Source organism: Truncatella angustata (assembly GCF_020726525.1).
Source record: "Truncatella angustata strain MPI-SDFR-AT-0073 chromosome Unknown BKA67scaffold_4, whole genome shotgun sequence".
Lineage (NCBI taxonomy): Eukaryota > Fungi > Ascomycota > Sordariomycetes > Amphisphaeriales > Sporocadaceae > Truncatella > Truncatella angustata.
In genome coordinates, this window is record NW_025763384.1 from 3167179 (window position 1) to 3180829 (window position 13651).

General features: G+C 47.5%; 3 protein-coding genes across 3 annotated transcripts; 2 read left to right on the forward strand and 1 right to left on the reverse strand.

Annotated features, from left to right (window-relative positions):
- Positions 1 to 1216: 1216 nt before the first annotated feature.
- Positions 1217 to 2793, forward strand: BKA67DRAFT_658967 (uncharacterized protein; the record flags this gene model as incomplete). Its single annotated transcript, XM_046107374.1, has 2 exons — positions 1217 to 2003; positions 2267 to 2793. The coding sequence occupies 2 exons, from the start codon at positions 1217 to 1219 to the stop codon at positions 2791 to 2793; spliced, it is 1314 nt and encodes a 437-aa protein (XP_045958953.1).
- A 6085-nt stretch (positions 2794 to 8878) lies between these two features.
- On the reverse strand, positions 8879 to 9079 carry BKA67DRAFT_517917 (uncharacterized protein; the record flags this gene model as incomplete). Its single annotated transcript, XM_046097957.1, has 1 exon — positions 8879 to 9079. A coding segment is annotated over one exon (201 nt), but the record flags the coding sequence as incomplete, so codon positions are not given.
- A 1233-nt stretch (positions 9080 to 10312) lies between these two features.
- Positions 10313 to 12310, forward strand: BKA67DRAFT_636874 (glycoside hydrolase superfamily; the record flags this gene model as incomplete). Its single annotated transcript, XM_046105681.1, has 6 exons — positions 10313 to 10532; positions 10578 to 10943; positions 10986 to 11059; positions 11159 to 11375; positions 11476 to 11946; positions 12045 to 12310. The coding sequence occupies 6 exons, from the start codon at positions 10313 to 10315 to the stop codon at positions 12203 to 12205; spliced, it is 1509 nt and encodes a 502-aa protein (XP_045958955.1). The 3' UTR covers positions 12206 to 12310.
- Between the last annotated feature and the right edge of the window lie 1341 nt (positions 12311 to 13651).

Genomic DNA, 13651 nt, shown 5'->3' on the forward strand with positions numbered 1-13651 from the left:
TGGGCGCTTGATCACCTCAACCTACACTACCTCGGAAAAGGACCAATTACAGCCAAGTAGTAACCAATCAAAACGTCAATCCCATCAAAACATGGATGGGTGTACAAAGACAATTGTGTTTATCAATAACGATTGTAGTAACGAGTAGTGGGCACGGAAATGTACAATAGCCATAACTGTGCACCTACAGCTACGGTAGATGCCTGGGTTTACACTTTACACGGCTGCTGCGTGAACTTTCTATGCATTGCTCGATCCATAGTAATCTGTAATGCACCTAATTATGCTGCCAAGCCATTCGAGGAGCTAAACTGAATACGAACCACACGCTCGTTAGCTTTCTGGCCCACCTTCTATCCTAGCTCGTTCATTTGTCAAAGCTTCATTGGTCGAAGCCCGGAACAAAGAATTACCTGTCCGCTGATAATCTTGGACTGCCCCCCAGGCGAGGTTGGGGGGTTGCCTAACAACCGTCATTCAGTCGAAGTGACCATCGACACCTTCACGTCGCGCCGCAACCACATCTCTCATCGAGTCGCCGTGGCGCGACATCAACATCTCATTTTTTCGAACACCGGAGATCCATGATTCTCCTGCTGCTTGATGCTGCTCAATACTGCGCAGCATAATACAACACAGCACAACCAACAGGGTCAGTCCTTAGGAATGTCACGCGAAAGTGGGCATCCGCGCCGCCCGCTGAACCACCATGGCCATGGCATAACATGACGCTTTCCACGCTCGCAAACGGTTACATCTGCTGTCAAGACCACTGTAAAATTCCGACTTCTACCCAGTCTGGAGCACGCTCCCTGGAAGAACCGGGGTCTTGAAGAGGCTTTCTTACCTCTTGACTACCGTGACGATCTACACACGCAAGTGGTAGTCGTTACCGTCGATGAGAGGTAGGAAAGCCTCGGAGACAGGTACTGTTGCGCTTGCGAACGTCATGTTGTCTTGTCGTGTTCTTGGTTCGGCAGTGGCGGCGAGGACTTCAAACTACCGCTGTTCAAGTCTCGCACCGCACACATTCTCTCTCCTTCAGCTGCGCAGAGTTGGTTCGGGTTTCTTCTACGGGATTTGCAGGGCAGACTGTCCTGCCTCCACTTGAAGCCTGAGTCTCCTCTCCTGCCATTCCTTGCTGGCGTGTCTGATCTGTATACTCGTGACTAAATGCTTATAAATATTCCAGGCCTTTCTTTTCGTAAATCCCACCATGGATCTTTCGACCGACTCAGAGCTCGACGAAGATGTCACTGCAACTCAACAACATTCTGCGACTGGTGACATTCAAGTAAAAAACGTGCCCGCTATTGTAACATGGCAAGACAATAACGGTGACAACCTGTCGTTAGCAGACCTGGATATAGGCATTCTCTACAAAGCCGGCACTAGCGAGGCGCTGGTCAAGTTACAGGCCAATACGAGGCTAAAGAAGGGGCCCAGCAAACCCTGTATCTATCTCTTCATCAAACCTGATCAGATACGGACGTTGACGTGTGTTGGCGATGATGAGTTTGGCAGCAGCAGCGAAGAGGAACAGTGCCGACATGCCCGCGAGAAACTCGGAACGAGTGCACATGCTATGCGGTTCGAGTTGCAGAGCCCTGCCACTTTTGTCGTCCCACCCGAATATCCCTACAAATTCTTCAGGGCTGGCTCGCAGACTGTGTGGAGGTCTTGGAAAGCCTTTGCTCAGGATACGCTTCACTTCATTGTACACATTCCCATGAGAAGTCTTTCCAAGGCACGGTTGGCGAGATTCTGTCAGGTTGCATCTGGAAATGAAGATCTGGTATCGTTGGACGATATTGCCAGCCTCTATGGTGGCAAGGGCGGCCGGATCATCGACCCCAATGTCGACGATGATGCCGATGACTCCAATGCTGGGCACGCGCCTGTGGTTCACGGCGATGAGACTGATGCTCCCCCAGCCTATGAGGAGCGGAAAACCGCTGGGTCTAGCATGTCTGGTATAGCACCACCTCTGTGTCTATCTCCAGGTAAGCCGCTTCCCCATTACTCATTACATGCATCTAGAAACGCTCGGATACCTTTATTCTTGAATGAACTTCTTTTGAGAAGAGCATCTATCTTGATAAAGAGAGTGAAGAAGCGTTGAAGAAAACCGTCAGATGACAGCCTTTCTTGAGAGAACTTGTCCTGTGGTTTTTAAATCGTAGAGAAGTTCCTGAAGATACCTGCTCTATACAACCTCACCTCTACATGGTGCAGAAACCTATGGCTTACTGATCGTGACCTGCAGAACCAGAAGTACCGTCGCGAAAGCGTCGCCGCCGCAGCAGCACGGAGATTGACGGCGACAAAGATCTCGGCGAAAAGAGCATCAGTGCCAACGATAAGATCTTACAAATCCTTTTCAGGCTTCAAAAAACGGTTGACGAGGGAAAGGTGGCGCATGAGGCGACTCTGTCCCAGATACTGGCCAAGGTGGACAAGATAGAATGCCGGCTCAGCTGCCTTGAAGAACAGCAACAAAACGTGGCCGACGAGATAGCTTGTCAGGTTGAGCCATTATGGGACGAGATGAGTGCGCGATTACAAAGCCAGGAGGACAGGGAACATGATTACATCAAGGATATGATTGACGAGGCCTTCGATGAGAAGATAGACGATAAGATACCCGACGCGGTTGATCAATACTTCAAGAACGACGAGGACGGCCAGAGTTTGGTCGCTGACATAGTCGCAGAGAGGATACAGGAAGAGACGAGGGAATTTCTGCGACATCGGCAGATCAGAGGGCATTTTACTATTACTGATAATGAATGAAAAACTGTCTACTATGAATCTCAACTTACGCCTTTGTGTGCGCTTTCCCCTCTTCACAACCGCAGCAAGCTGGTGAATGCAATGAGGAAAAGAAAAAAAAAGGAAAAAAAAAAAAGGGTAAAAAGATGGTTTGGGGTTCTGAAGGTAGTGTGAGTTCAGAAACCCAGGTCATCAAGGCAACCTGTGAGAAACAAAAAAATTAAGTCCTTGGCAAGTATCAGGCCAGAAAGCGCGTAGCCTCATCCGAGCATCGCAGACAATTCTTGGCAGACCTACCCCCTACATCAGCCCAGCTAAGAGATTGGCCTCTTTCGCTTTTGTCGCCGAAAAAGACGAAAACAGAATGCCAGTGTAGATGATGCGCCCGACACCCGTTTCTGCGACCAGGCGGTACTCCCAGAGTCCCTCAGCTGCTCCGTGGTGCGATGAGGCAGGCAGGCGAGAGGACCAAGCTGAGAGGCGATGTTCTGGAAAAACGCGTCCACAGTATGCAATGCCGAGTACCCGAACGACCAAGCCCTCCAGAAACCCACCTCCCCTCGAAAAGAGAAAGGCTTCGCGCTTCTCAAAACAAAGGCCGTCCCCGGGCTTCCGTTGGGGACAGCTCTCACGTTTTTGTTCTGGTGGGGAAATAAAACCGTCACCAAAAGCCTGGTGAAGGAAGCTGTAGAACACTACCGAGCCTACCACCCGCCTGTCGAGAGATTTCAGCAGAAGTAGAAGAAAAATAAAGACGGGGTCCAGGGACCAAGATAAGCCATGGAAGGTCTTCAACACTTGGTTTGAGTAGCTCTTGCGTGATGGAACTTGCCTGTCCTCCCTTCCTTATCCGTGACTCGTTACCGTGTCGACGCCCCACCTGCTGTTGGTTCTGCTCTTGTACCTGCGGTTGGTTCTTTGCTCTTCCCCTTGCCTCCGCGCCGTCCTTCCAGGGCTCGTGCCGGCCGTGTCCCCTCGAGTGTGGAGCCTGGTGATGGAGAATGTGAGTTGGGGTTCGTGGAGGATGAGTGATGGGGGTGTGATGACAGAGTTTAAGTGATGTGCTGGGCGTGTTGGGGGTGGAATCTTTCTCTTTCTCATCCTTTTGCGTGGATGGCACCTGTAGCGGTGATGGCCAACGGCGCCTCAGCTCAACGCGCTTTGACAATGGTGGAAAATGTGGGACATGCGATGTTTCGTCGAGTGGAAACGATGTGACGATCTTGAGTTGGGTGATAAGGATATTATGAGTTTGAAATTACTTACCACAACACGCTTTATCCCAACAACCCAGGCGAAGAGGCTTGCTGGGTTGTTGTCGTTGTCGTTGTCGTTGTTGTTCTTGTTCGTGTCGAAGAAAAGAGTGAATGTCAGAAGCTTGTAAGGCTGCAAATGATGGCATGCTCGCAACTGACTGATGTTGGATGTGGTGGAAGGGAAGGTCTGTGTTTGAAAGCAAAAGCACCAATTTATAATGGGCGGATCAGAGCTTCAGCATAGCTACTGATTGTGGGAAGACTCAGTGATCTAACGGGGACCCACCTGGAGTGTGATTTCGAGTTTAGTTTCCGCTCATTGGTGGCATAGAGTTGTCAATTCAGGTGGGGCCGTGTTGGGGCGTGTTGGGGAATCACCCTAGAAATGGAATAGTCACTCATGTCTTGCATCACCAACCACCTTCGCGTCGCCCATAAAATCGTACATACAGTGACTACTACACGAAACGCTAGGAATTATGTGTACCTGGACGCGTTCCCAATCAGTCAGCTCTAAATACGGCTCGGTGCAAATTCCACCATTGCCCCATTACTTTCGCTGCGTTTAGAAAGCATTGCCAGGCGCGGGATCAGTCTCTTGGCATGGCGTGAAGCATCATGATACTCCCTCTCTATTTATGTCTTCCCATCGTTTAGGCTTCAAATTGGCACTGATAGACGTTATAGTGGAGGACATCATGAGACACTGCTTGTGCAACATCAAGTGCAAGTAGTAGGCAGGTAGAAGCCACAGCAGAATTCGCTGCTTTAACTGCCCCAATTGTGGAGGGGAATTGGTGATTCATTTTTTTCGCCACAGTGTCTGATTATTCAAGAGTTCCTTACGTTGCCTTTGGAATACACGTTATTGGGGAAACGATTGTAGTTGGAAATATTGATAAGGAGATTTATGTGCACACGAAAATCTTCCTCAATATCTAATGGATGCCTCAGGTGTCCACCTTGGGCAACCACTGTAAGTAGCCTTCAGCAGAACAGGGGATAGCTTGGTTCTTCAACCGCAACACCATGCTCGATCAATAGACCTATCTTTGATCACCAACTGCGCGACGTGTCCATAAATATCTGTGATAATATTACAGTGAAAAAGAGATATACATAAGCAACTATCTGTTAATTATTGGATTGTGATCTCTATTTTGCCCACCAAGGTTTTCTTCTCGTCCTGATGCCAGCTCTATGGCAGTTCTTGTCCTGATTACACATAGGATAAGACATGAAAGAGATCCGGTGCTGCAGTTGGCGTATTATGAGATCTGTTCTTGTTGTGTGTCTCCATGGTTGTAAAATGCGAGGTGTGACCCAACAGGGAGGTTTCGGTTGGAGAACCAGGATCGGCCCGCTCGCATCAATCATTTTCTCGCCTGCGCCCTCTCACCTAATCAGGTTCCATGCTGTCGGGTCATCTTTTAAGTTATCCACACGAACGCCAGTTTCGTGTATGCCTGCCTAGTAAGTAAGCAACGTGCAGGAGCCATAAGTCCCTTGCATGACACGCGATAAATGCTCATGAAGTCGAAATGGTAGGTAGGCAATTCATATCATAAACATATCTTCCTAAATTGACTTGCCTGCTAGCAGGGAGTTGTGCATTAACTCAGATCATTGTAATAAGACGTTTGTGCCAGTGCTCCAGCGTCGCTAAAAAGCAAAATGCTAGAGAATTCCCATGAAGGGCCAGCTGGAGCCAGGGTACAAATTAGGAACACGTGTAACACGCTAAAAATATGTGTCACCTTTCAGTGTATGTACATCGGATGGTATATATGATCACACGTCAGATTATATGTCAGATTGCATTGGAACTTTTCGACCGTAGTATTGATGAGGCGCTGGCTACTAAGAGATGCGACCATCACACATGACATGGCACTTGAAGGTAAGAAAATACAAACGAGACTTTAATTTTAATGTTACCAATATTAGATTTCTCGGTTTGGGGCGTCGCCACCTGAATATGTTGAGACATAGCAGATCATCTTGGTACAAAATGATAAAGGCTTGGATAGTTTTTGTTATGGACAATGCGGTCTCAACTCGTTTCAACATTACAGATTTCTACATCGTACTTTCAAATACTCAACATCGAAAGGACATAGATTGCGCAAATATGATAGTAGAGATATAAAGTTCTTCATTACTGTAGCATTCGCCAAGCACTTTATACGACCATGTCTGATGTATCAGTCGATGACTTCTGCGAAAGAACCCATCATCAAACGTGTTAATCTCAGAGGTATGCTAAACATTTCCGTCGGGGCCGGATCTACAAGATATATTCTATGTCTTCTTTCTAAACCGTATCACCATCAAGACATTGCCTACGTTGTAATCAAACTCGTCCTCCAATATTGCCACTTCCAGCTGCACAGATGTGTATCATCTATCCCAAGTTTATAGAGCGTGGTGACTTTGTTGGAAGTTCGCCGCGCACCGGCCCAACACTCCTCTATGTATCTATTATGACAGACGATAATTTCTGTCTTTTTAAACTCAGCATCCAGGACAGGCCAGTATATTTGAGTCGCCGCGAGGCGCAACCTCAACTGAACTTCTTTGGATGTTTTCAATCTCAATTCCCTGAAGGACTGGTATCGCATTGGCGAACAGGCTGAAGCCAAGAACAATGAAGATTGCGTAGTGATTCATCTTTATTGGATGCGCGTTTGTTTCGAGCAGTGCTCTGAAGATCGCAAGTTAGTCTTGCCTGGAAGATTCTGAGCTGGTCGGAGCCGGGCACGTACATGAGTGGATCACTGACAATAGACCGAAGTTGGGAAGTAGATTGCTTATCGTGGTGTAGTTTCTCTGATGATATTTCAAAAAAGACAGGTGGTCCATCGAGAGCTCTTGAGCGCCTTATATATTCCCGTCTCCTAGTATGCTTGTGGAGAAGTCATTTTCCTTCGTTTCAATCACTTTGGACGTATCTGTCGTCGAAGGAAGAAACTCTCTAAGCGACAAGGATAGTGGCTGAGTTTCAGATCCTGAGTAGCCCCTAATGTGTGCTACATGCTGACCACCCGATCCGCTTGCAACGGGCAGCGCCGGAGAGTAAAGGCCAGCGAGGAAATAAGGAAGCAGAGATGCTTATAGGAGGCGTCCGTGAAGGCTTTCAGCACCGGAATGTAACACGATAATGAGCCTACTTGTAAGCGCATAGCGCCATTTGCTGCGCACTTCCTACTTCTAAGAAAAAAATACCAAGGGTTCATGCTTGATGCATTGACTAGGTCTGCGGACTCTGCCCCCGTGTGATTCCAAAGCCTCAGTTGGATCGACCCCGTGCAACATTTTGCGGCCCGATGGCTTACCTGCACAATTCTAGGATGCTGTATCAGTCCCTGACCGGTCTTAAAATACCAAAGATACGAAATGTGATAGAGTTCCAAGTAAGTCTGCTGCTTGCATCAGCGCCGGAATCTGCATCGGCACTAGTCCCCCAGTAAGATCGATGTTGTCGAAAGTGATCCTAGGCTGTGCTTCGCATAGTCCGTAACACCCTCGGCCAATTTGGGGTACTTTGGCCTTGGCTTGCCGTAACAATTGTGGTCCCGCTACGGCCCGGCACGAGTTTTTGGGAATGTACCGTCTTTGACGGTGCGCTAAGATCGCAAGCTTATCCAAAATACAAAAATCTATATTTCATACAAATTAGCAATAATAATATGTCGATGCCATCACTAACAATTGAGGTGATTATGATTGTGGCGGATCACCGAACCGCTCGTTGTCCACCGTTTGACGTAGCATGCGGTTGTGGATGCTCCTACCACTAATGACGAATTGGAAGAGACCCATTCATTCTATCCCTTACTTTGGCCGAAAGTAGATGTGATAGGATGCGCATGAATCCTTCCAATACTTGTGCATGGTGATAAGAACGCTCTGACAGGGTATAATACAGACAAATCATTGTTGACGAGCCAGGAGGGATGGGTGACCCAACGACCCGGGGACCAATAAGATGACATAGTCTCGTCGACCCATGAACTCGATAATGCCAACGTCTGTACCGAACCACGACTTCCGACGAGAGCCGGCCCGCTAACTATTGCGACTTGACCATGGAGTTCGGATCTACAGTACGAAACCATGGTAGATCAGATGTGACTGAGTGACTTCCAGCACCAACTCAACTCGTTAGGGCATTCACTGTTGCGAAATTTTTCGAGATGATAACTTAAGCTCGATTACTACTATTTTTTGACTACTACCTTTTTTGATATCTTTCGCAATTCTATCACGTAGTTATTCTGAGACCTGCGTCCCCCGGTGGCTTCATGACAATGCAGTCATTTCTGCACTTATACCAGGCAGTGATTTGTTGGCACAGCGCTTACTTGGGCTCTCTCTACGTTTCTTGGACTCAAGAAGTAATTTCAGACATGATACTGTCATCTTCGGTTTAATAGAAGAGTGGCACCAGCGTACATCTAAGCAAAAGACGACGCCGCCACATGGCACGGGTGGACAAGGTCTTCCAGGGAATACTGCCTAAAGCACGATCAACGACGGGATTGTCATGAATCTCTCGGTGTTTTAATTCAAAGATACGATTATCATCACCAGCTCTGTGGAGCATTTTTCAAAACCGTCGGCACTTCATCGTAACGCTCCCATGAGCTAACGTTCGGGACTCCCGAACGAACCAGACTCCGTAAGTTATATCAAAGCGGGAACAACATGGAACGTTAAAATAAATGACCGTAGGAAAGGTCCATCGACATACGAGCATTTATAGCCCATCCATTGTGCTACAAAGAATGCCCAGCTTAACGTCCATGATAAAAGACCAGGAAGCGCTCCTCGTATTACGTTTGCGCAATCTATGAACAGTAAATGGGAGTGACAGGGCTAAGAGCTCCGACGGCAATGCCAGCAATGAATTGGCCCACGATCAGCATTGTAACTGAGGTCAAACCTACCTGAAGTGAGAATCCAAGTACGGCGATTATAGACCCAATGAGCACTATAATTCGGCGATCAATCCAGTCTGCCAGGAAAAACACGATAGAGGAGCCTATTATGCGCAGCCCGTAAAGCACTGCACTATGCCACCAGACTCTTTAAACGGAAATAATACCATTGGAATATAGAAGCAAGTGCTTCTAGGCTAAGGTTAACGATATGATTTCACTCTCATAGCTTAACAGAAACCTAAGGTTTATTAGAAACAAGGCCAAAGCCAGATTACGCATAAAGAATATATACCTCTAATAGACAGGAAGATACCAGAAAGAAATGCTACCAGCTTCCCTATTTTGGCAACGTATCGGCAGGATGGTAAATTTGAACTTGGTGAGAGAAATTAAGCCGCCAAATCAGATGCGGTGAGAAAAGTAAAAGATTGTTTGCTAAAATTCTCGATACCGGCCGCCTGCTGCTTAATATGTGCACCTGCCGGTATGGTTCCTCACCAACCAACAATCATCCAAAGGTTCCGGTGCAATGTAACCAGGAAGCTAAGTGAGCTGTTGACCCGATTTACTGATTCCCTAACTTAACAGACCGATATTGGTCTTTGCCGGGAAATACTCGGCTATGGTCGCTTCTCTCCAACAAACATGACGGAGAAAAAGCTAACGAGTCTCATATACCTCATTTCTATTCAATTATAGAGCTGGCCTAATTCACCACGAAACTTGGACATGGTCGGCTGATTTCGAAAGAAAATTCCCAGCAAGAACTTCATCGGTTACTGATTCGAACTGGACCTGGTCGCAAGAGAGTGTAGAATCTATGCCAAAACTTCTAGTTTAATATTTTGGCCCATCTCTCATAGAACTAGAAAAACGTGAATCTCGTCTCAAAAAAGTAAATGGAAGGGGAGGAGGAGGATGAATGAACATCGGCTGGCTACACGCACGCAAGCGTTTAAAAGCTCCCCACCTTTTCCCATATAAACACGAGGTGAAGAGAATCAAATGCCAGCCAACTTGCCCCATATACGACACGCGGTTTGGCTTGAATCAGATCAATGTGGGCGGAAGAAGTTTCCCCATTAGGCACATCTTTTGAGGGTCGAAAAAGACAGCCTCCCCAATATTCCACACAGACCCCAGAGGTTCAGCATAGAAACCAACGTGGCAGCGGTATTTGAGATCGGCAATGGAGCAAGGTTCTTTGAGAATAATATGAATATAAATAGAGAGTGTTCTGCCTATGAAATATTGAGTTGAGCCGGGTAAGCAGTGGGAGCGTAAAGTACCCAGTTAAGCAAGATGCGTCCATCACATCAATTTCGGGCAGGTTTGGCCATCATGACCACCCAAATTGAGGTTTCCCAAGCCCAGGCATCATGTTCAGGGTCATTCTCTACTTTGACAGCTTCGTCCGTCATATCTAGTCTAAGTCCTGGATGGAACCTAGGTATACCACTTGATGCATTTTCTACCGAAGGGAGTTGGAACAATGCAGTGGTTGACTCCGGTACCTCTGATAATGTGGAGATAGCCGGCTTCAATAGCATTCGGATACCAGGTATTTTACCCACTACTGCGGTAAAGACTAAAATTAATTCACAAGTGACCTGGGCCTACCATTTCACAGGCACCACCAACGAAGGGGACTTGCCTGATTGGACGATGCATTCTACGTGGCTCCAACGCGTGTCAGATGTCATCGATATGGCCACCGATCGTGGATTCTACATAATCGTCAACGCTCATCACGACTCGGCTCTTTGGGCTGATGTGACTGTATCTGGGGTCAATTTGACTATGGTCGAAGAGAAGTTTTATAGACTTTGGTACCAAGTTGGCGTTGAACTTGGCTGCAAACTATCAACTGTAGCCTTCGAACCCTTGAACGAGCCGCCGGAAACAACTTCCGACCACGCAGCTGAGTTGAACAGATTGAACAATATATTCCTGCAAGCGATCAATGATACTGGTGGTTTCAACTCCTAGCGAGTTATGACCTTGATTGGCCCAGGAGAAGACATGAGCCGTACGGGCCAATATTTCCAGCGTCCTGACTCCACTTATAGCAACCCTTACGCACTGCAAGTGCATTATTATTCGCCATGTAAGATCTCGTCCCTGACATACCACGCTCTGAGTGCTATACTGAAAACGGAACAATCATAGATGCATTCACGTCAGCAGCATGGGACAAAAACCATATGGGGCTCGGATGCGGATGAAGCGGCCCTCGAGATAGATTTCTCCCTGCTCCAAAATAACTTCACCGATATTTCTGTGGTCGTCGTGGAATGGCTTGCAAGCTCAGTCATGACGGAAACGGCCGGATGCTGGAGGTACTACGACTATCTGTCGCGTATGGCTGCGAAGTATAACTTCGCAACGATCATATGGGATTCCGGTGCCGATCACTTGGATCGCACAGCGCACTCTTGGCATGATCCAATATCGCTTAGCGTCCACTTCAATGCCTTTGGAGAGTATGAATAACAGTCTCCCAGATGCGAATTTGGATTCGTCGACAACGAACCAATTCACCTGGGCATACATCTTCAATAAAGTCGGCAATAATGTACAAGATTATGACCTGCCATTTGTTTTGAATGGCAACTCTGTTAGCGAGGTGGCCTATGGATATTCCACCCTTGTCGAAGGGACACAATCCTACCTCGAGGATAACAATATCACATTCTCTGCTTCGTATCTATCAAGCTATTTTTCTTCCACGAGCACTGACATCCTAGAGACCATTACAATTTCTTTCTCTGCTGGTGCTGCCATACCGGTGCAGATAGTTCAGTGGGATACGCCTGTAATCACTACCAGTAGCGCACAGGCTATCTCAGGGTCCGACACGGCGGTTTCAATTATCTGGAATGGTGTCGGCAGGCCAGCGACTGTGGGTGCATATAAGTCGGACGGAAGCTATCTTGTGGACGGTTGGACGATCTACCTGAGACCGCTGGAACAAGGTAGGATGACTTTTGGGGGGCAATGAACCTACCCCTGTAAGTTCTCTTGATCGGCATCGAGCTATCCGATAGCTACAGATGCTAATATCAAGTAATAGGGGGCCAAGAAGGAATAACAATTACGGGCAGCGCCGCTTCTGCAGACGTTGCAGCTAGCCAGCCTACGACCTTCGTGATCGACACTTATCCCCGAGTTGCCGGGAACAGCGCGAATTTTACACTGACAGTAGGAGTGGGTGCCATATTAAGATATCTGTGATTTGAAAAATATGTGTCACAGGTCGCGGACGATGTGATGACGCGGCATTGAAAGTAATTTTTGCAAAATAGGATGCAAGAGTTTTCCAGTAGCTTACGATTGCATGACTTGCTTCGTTGCCACATAATAGACGGAATATCGAGGAATGGGCGAGTCATAATAAATGCATGATATCAGAGTCATGAATCTGCTAGTTACGAAAAGCTGAGCGCCGCTGCTAATTTAGTAGCATATATATGCGTACGAACCTTTGCCTTGATTAATTTTTGGCCAACGTGGCCGATCGACCTACGCGCCCAAGGTTAAATGATCATGAATAAGGAGTGTTGCAAATACCAAGGCCAATCAGAACGAGAACTCGCACACTGCCCCTAAAGAAAAACTTAACAGTTCACCACCCTGAATGGCGTGATAACTGGATTATTAACAAAATCATTCTCGTCACAATATCGAACCAACGAACTAAGGAGTTCCGACGAGACCGAACACAGAAAGCCTTGTTGCTAATGGCGAGGCGTGCACATTGAGGAAGTTCTCGATGCAGCCGTTCGCACTGGATAATAGGTCCCTTACCTCACCATAGAGCACTGGGAGGCGCCTCCGAATATTCTGATGGCGAAGCACCTCCTTCTTAGTGGAACGCGACCCCATTAATTTCCCTCGGTCAGATCCTGGACCGGGGTTCCAGAGTTCTTAAATGCCTTGGGTATTGGCTACTACACGAAAGTGTTTCAGTGGCCTTCGTCGGGCGCAGCAAACAACGAGATATCTCCAGGAGCACACCTGGTCCTTCGGGAGTGCCCTACATTCAGTATGTGTTCGTATCAACGGCCAACCGATGCCACCTTTGGGAATTTCGAAAACGATTGCGGACATCTGAGCACATGCAGAGGGGGAAAATATTGTGGAAGTAGTGGTGTCAACGATCAAGTGGAGTTATTCAAGAACTTATGTTAGCGGAACCTCAGAGCGCTATTATCATGTCGGCAGATATAGTGACGTGTAATGCGAGACCGCCATTGACCGAGGACGTTGTTCCGATGATATTTGACGGAAGACGTGTGATGTGGGACGCCGAAGTACAGTATAACGAACATGCAAGAAATGATTATAATTTGTTTACCTGAGAGCCGCAGAGAGGTCGTCGTTGTAGTTTCCCCCAAATAATAGATCAAGATAGGTGTCTCTTTCGCCTGTCCGTTGGTTGAGAGAATATGGTGTCCGGTGCCCTAGCCTGGCACCTGCGCGATAAATGTCCTATTCGAAGAGATGTACTGGCAGATGGAACTCCATGATCACAGTTGAAGCATTGGGAGCCCTCGTCAGGATGTTGTAAGTACCCATTTCGCCTGGCTTCAATTTGGGGCAGACCGCCACTCTCTAGTTCGTTGGTAGCTCCGTGATGCACTGATTGTACTGGTCATTATGCTGATTAGTCTTGGTTCG